General features: G+C 41.0%; 1 protein-coding gene across 1 annotated transcript in view; it reads right to left on the bottom strand.

Annotated features, from left to right (window-relative positions):
* The window catches only part of RASGRP1 (RAS guanyl releasing protein 1), a 69,347-nt gene that overhangs the window by 17,523 nt on the left and 45,824 nt on the right, over positions 1–6,000 (bottom strand). The window contains exons 10-11 of the mRNA XM_032788186.2: positions 3,408–3,488; positions 1,106–1,210 (exon numbers count right to left, since the gene is read on the bottom strand). Of these exons, the coding sequence (XP_032644077.1) occupies positions 1,106–1,210; positions 3,408–3,488 (186 nt within the window). The remainder of the gene's footprint in view (positions 1–1,105; positions 1,211–3,407; positions 3,489–6,000) is intronic.

The raw sequence follows: 6,000 nt of genomic DNA, 5'->3' as shown, positions 1-6,000 counted from the left end.
GCAGCGAGATAAGATCCAAGCTGGTAATTAAGCTTGGAGGTTCATGCTAGGCACCCAGATTTCTGGACGCTAAGGTCCAGATTTGGGAGTTAGGCTTATGACACCCACATACTTAAGTACCTGGCTGAATTAAGGTCACTTCTGCAACCCTTGAGTAACACCATTAAAGTTGATGTGACTGCTTGCATCTATTAAGTATATAAGGTTGCAGAATCAGGTCCTAAATCTTAACTTTAAAAGTTCCTCTAGCTCATAACAAATTCTTGTTATCAAGTAATTTGTGAAAACACATTTGAAACACTGGCAGGGGCCATGGGACTTGAATCCTGGTCTATAGAGCTCATTGGAGCTATCAGGTTCCACCCCACCCTTCAGAGCCCTACTAACTGTTGTCAGAATCAAAGCTGAACCCAGACAGAGCACCTCAGTCCTGGAAGCTTGATCCGTCCAAAGTCCTGTTTAAACCCAGCACAGGAACAGGAAGTTGTCCATTCAATGGGATCCACCTTGCTGTGGACCGTGTGCTTCTGCTCTTCTGGCTTGACTTTCTGGTAGACCTGGCCCAACTCTGGTTCCTGATCTGTGGCTCTCAAGCTTGTCTCCTGACCCTACCTTCCTCCTGACATTTGACTCCCAGTTTGCCCTCTGGCCTGTCTCAGACTCTGACTTTCTGGTATGTGACTTGGCCTGAGTCTTGCTTTGACCACTAGGTCAGACCGCCCATGTCCCAGTTGCGACAAACACACTGTATCAAAACAAACTTTAGCAAAGAATGAATGTGGGCTCCAGTTTAAGTAGCAGTGCAGTTAGCTGATACCCCTGATGGGACTATAATTACTATAATAAAATTACATGACATGCATCTGATGAAGTGGGTATTCACCCACGAAAGCTCATGCTCCAATACATTTGTTAGTCTAAAAGGTGCCACAGGACTCTCTGCCGCTTATAATACAATTTGTGCTTTCAAACAATGCAATGTTTTTAACATTGTTTACAAATAGCACAGTTTTGAAGATGTCTGGTTTTCAGTATGCAGCTTCTCATTACATATACTATCATATACAGGATGTAATCAAACATACTTGGTAAAATGGCCACTTACATCCACCATTCTCTGAACGTGCTTGCTGATTGTCTTTGGATCCGGTTTTGGAGCTATGCCTGAGGCCCAATCTGCAACTACCGGTGGTTTGGAAGGTGTCAAAGGCTAAAATGAACATTACAGAAACTTATTACCATCTCATCAAGTATTGTCAATACCCAAGTTTTTTCCTTTGTCTAACTGAAGAATAACAATGGCTAGCCAGGAGCAGAGACCTATTGGGTCCAGCATCCTCTCTCTGACAGTGGTCAGTACTAGATACTTGAGAGGAAGGTCTTCACCGAGCTATCCACAGTTAATTCAGAGCCCAATAAGGTGGGTGAGTAGTTCAAATTACTCCTGCCAGGGTGCAGTTCTTTGCTGTTTTTCCCCCCAACACAAACTAATCCGCTACTCTTGCAATTCCTTACATGATTTTTCATTCTTGACTAGTCTAAAAAACTGTGTCATCTGCAAATTTTGCTGGTTCATTTTTCAATCCCTGCTCCAGCTCAGTGAGTATATATTGCATAACACCTGTCATAGTATGGAGCCTGTGGCATCCTGTTAAACTACTGACCATTTAACTCCTCTTTTCTATCCAAGTTTCTGCTTCCTGACAAAACTATGTATCCCACCCCATGACTATTTAATTTACTTACTAGCCTTTTGTGAAGGACTTTGTCAAAGGCTGTCAATGAGGCACAATTTTCCTTTATAATGGCTGGTTAGTCTCTATGATATCATGAACACTTTTAATTATTATTGTTTCAACCTATTTACCAAGAACAGCAGTAATTTCCCCATTGCTACTACATTCAGTCCTATGCATTTTGATTAATAGGAGATCAGTTTTATGCAATGTAAGGGTGATCTTAGAAACTCCTTAATGCATAACGGCAAAGAGATCACTGTCATATAACAGCAACTGCTATCAGGCCTGACAAACTTACACCTAACATACTGCTGTCACAGTACTTATTTGTAAAGAATATATATTGTAAGGTGTCAGTTGAAAAAACTTATATCACACTGGTCATCACAACCAATGTGTGATGTATGTGTGGGTACACAGTTGAGTGTATATTTCCTAGACAATGGAATGTTGATTTATCTGTCTGCCTAGGTCTCAGATGTCAATCAAGCATGCTAAAAGAAACACAAAGCAAGCATATTAAGTCAACAGGAAAAGCAAATTAACACAAGGATGAGAAAACAGCATAGATAACATGGCGTCTGCATGCCAGCAGGGGAGAACTTTGGCTGGGGGCACATGGCAAAAGAATACTTTTCAAATGTTTTCTGGACTATAAGAAGGGGGAAAGAACCCCTTGGGAATTCATCACTGAGGGAACAAAGAGGCCAGCGCCTTTTGGACCCATGGATTCTCAGCTTTTGATGCTGAGAGGTGCCTTTAGGTGAGAAACTTAGACGAGGATTATAGCCTGTCAAGTTAAATTTTAGTCACCACAAAGTGTTATACTTTCGTTTGTAACCATTTTCTGTTTCTATTATCTTTGCATAGTGTCATTTAAATCTCTGTTCACTTTTAATAAACTTATTCTTGATTTTACTGTAACTTCATCTCAGGATTGTAATATTACAGTAAAGTGTGACTCCTCAGCGGAGTGAACAAGCTTTTGTGAGTGTCTGGTGACAGGGACTGGATACTCCAAAGGGAAGGTTCTTCCAGGGGGGTTGGGCCCTGGGGTGCACCAAGTGTTACTTGCAAGGCAAAGTAAGGACTGGCAGAGTCCTAAGGCGTTTGTTCGGCTGGCTAACCAACTGGACGTTGTCAGTTGGTTTAACATCAGCAAATCTCTCTTTTGTAAAGGCAGAGGGCTAAAAAGGTGACTTACAGTTCTGGATGCCCTGAGAGTGTGTCACAGTAAGCAGCTTTCTTTTCCGTGTTTATAAAAAAATTTGAAAAAATAAATTATTATAAAAATGCCTTGGGGCAGATTATTGGAATTGTCAGACGCCTGTTGCTTTAGAGGAATTAGGGTTGACTGTCAATGGAGCAACTGATTTCTCCACTCATGCTGATATAAATCAGGAGTAACTCCATATATTTCAAATACATAATACATAATTGAAATAAATGGAGTTACACTGGTGTAATAAGAGTGAGAGGAGAAGCAGGCCCATATATAGAGTTGTTATTACTATTCTGCTTCACTAACATGTTGTTTGTTTGTAACAACAATATACCACAAACATGTCAGTGTCTTTAATGAGCTGTAGCCTAAACCAAAGTGTCTACTAGGGATGAAATTTGTATTGCTGTTAAACCATTTTGTTAAGGTTCTGGAAAGGCTCTTACTGCAGCTCGGTGGCTTCTTGGCTCTCGTGCGTATGATAGTTCATATATTTCATCTTCAGTGTAGTAAAGATCAAGTGACAGCTGAAAAACACAGAACTGGATTAGTCTCTAAGTAGTTGCTGTTATTCCGTGGATTTACTTGTTTCTGGTGCACATGCAACCTGCTGGTAAATTAATTGTTAATTAAGGTTGTGCTACAAAATCATGCAGTTGGGGGAACACTCATTCAAAGCATGGGTGCTGACAGCAATTTGAAATAGGCACATTTCCAAATGCCAATCTGTTGTTCCCATTGCTTGAGAAATGGACGCAAGTACAATCAGATATCTGCATCTAGCAGTGTGAGTTAATAAGTGACCCAATAACGTCTGTTGTCCCCATGACATTACAATGGGGGTTCTGTCACATCCACAAGAGATGTCTGCCTGCACTTATGATTCAAAATCTATTTTGGTAGATTTGTCTTTAATAGCTGCCCAAGAAGTTTAGGGCAAAATTAGGTTTCTGTGCAACAAAATTGCTTTTCAATGTTTTAATTATTTAGAATGAATTTCAGTATAGATTTTATTCAAGCATGCCACACATAAATGTAACTGTAAAGAGAGAAGCAACTTAACTAGCCTCTCTGAATTGACATGGCTCTTAGAGTTCAGTGACCGCTCTTCCCTCCTCCTTCCACTCCCGCACAAAGAGAGAAGTTATTGAAGCTGTACAGGTCATTTTAGCACTATAGCACTATAGCAATATCCACAAATTCAAGGAAGTCGTTCCCAAGAACTATTGAGTTTATGGCCGAGTTGGTTATTTGCAGGTGTGGTATGGTATCTCTTTTGGTTTCCATATGTTCAGCAGAGTCCGGGAAGCCATTTTAATTGGTTTCTCAGACGGAAACCTATGAGTGGCCTATGAGTGGCCTGTTTAAAGTCAGAAACATTCTTAACCTCACTTGATAAATCTGTATCCGGCAGACAGTAGCTTAGAACATTTTATACTATTATAATTCCCACAGTTACACAGAAGTGCTTTTATTGCTTGATACTTCTTATATGCCACTGCATTTTTACAAGGAAAAAAAGTGGTCTCCACTCCACCATTGCCCAGACACTGCGTTATTTGTTTTGCTGAGATTTTGAGCCTCACATTATTATACTACCTTTTACAAAGAAATAATCTCTTTGGAAAGACAAAAATTCTGATGTCACATTGCACAAAGGCCAAGTGTCAGTTCTGTGTATTTCTGGAAGAGTCCTCCACTCCCAGGGGTGCTGATCTTGTCAAAGAGAAAGGGGCTTAAGGAAGAAGATAGGAGAGAAGCTAAGCAAAGGACCATTTGGCAGGGCTACAGGAAGACTGAGCGAGCCCCTTCAATAGAGGGAAGAAGTTTCCACTCAGACCCTGATGAAGAAGCTGCAGCCTAGTGTGTCTGGGTTTTTCCTTCTTTTTGACTATTTTTGTGGACTCTGAAAGGGGGTAATTTTAGGGGTCATCTGGAGGGCTAACCCAACCAACAGGGGACACTGGAATTCAGACCAAATCTGATAATGGTGGAAGCTGAACTGCACCATCATAGCCCTTAAACAGCATCGGTTCATCACTGGGCATGGCGGACCCATCACAGGAGCTGAAAGAGGCGGCATATAGCTTCATTGCTATTACTCTTCACCTCAGTCTATGCTATCAGCCTGAAATCTGCTCTTTCAACATCTTGAATTCATCAAACCCAGCTGGGATCATAAACAGTGGGTAAGTACATGCAAGAGCCAGAAGATAGGGTTGCTTATTCATAGTGAGAATCGTGCTGCTACAACCATTAATTTTAGAAAGGGGCTATTATTGCACCTGGATGAGAGAGAATTTTTTTTAAAAAAAAGCTTGCCTATACCCCCTTTTGCCTTTGTTTCTGCAAATATTCCAGCAAATAAGGTTAGTGGCAGGGAGTTCTTGCAAATAACCAATTCTCAGCTGATATTAGATAGTTTTCACAGGAAGTGAATTCGGAACTCTTGCATACAAATATTCACACTAGAAAGCTGGTTCTAGGAGCTATGCTTATGTAAGCCAAAAAGGAATGTCTGTACAGATCACCCTCTGTACCCAAGCGAGAGCTTCAGCTCAAGCTACAGTAGCTCATGCCCTTATCTCTAGAGGTCCTCAGGTCAATTCCTGCTGTACCAGCCAAGATGGCATCTCTCATACTTGTATAAGCAGGGCCCAGAAATATAGCATGTGACACGTCCAAGCAAAACTGAACAAGGCTGCTCAAGTTTCTGATTTCAAATATATGCAAAAAACCACTTGACCAACCTACAGATCAAGAATTATTATTGCAGAAGTTGTAATGATAATTTCAAATAACCAATAACTCAAACTGGTTTCTGGCAATTCAAAAAACAAGCTAATTTTGTCAAATAATATTTTCATTATGAATTAGTCACTCCTCCCTGCAATTACCACCACCTCTTCACACTGACATGTCTGCTGATGCAAAAGCAGGTGACTAAAGACAATAGGAAGGAGTACGATGGAGACTGATGTGAGCCTGTGGGAGGAATACGCTAACCCCAGGCCCTGGAATGCCAGAGAGAAGCTACTA

This window comes from Chelonoidis abingdonii, chromosome 4 (genome assembly GCF_003597395.2).
Source record: "Chelonoidis abingdonii isolate Lonesome George chromosome 4, CheloAbing_2.0, whole genome shotgun sequence".
In the NCBI taxonomy this organism is placed as follows: domain Eukaryota; kingdom Metazoa; phylum Chordata; order Testudines; family Testudinidae; genus Chelonoidis; species Chelonoidis abingdonii.
Note: the sequence above shows the minus strand (reverse complement) of the source record. Positions and strands in the feature narration are given on the sequence as shown.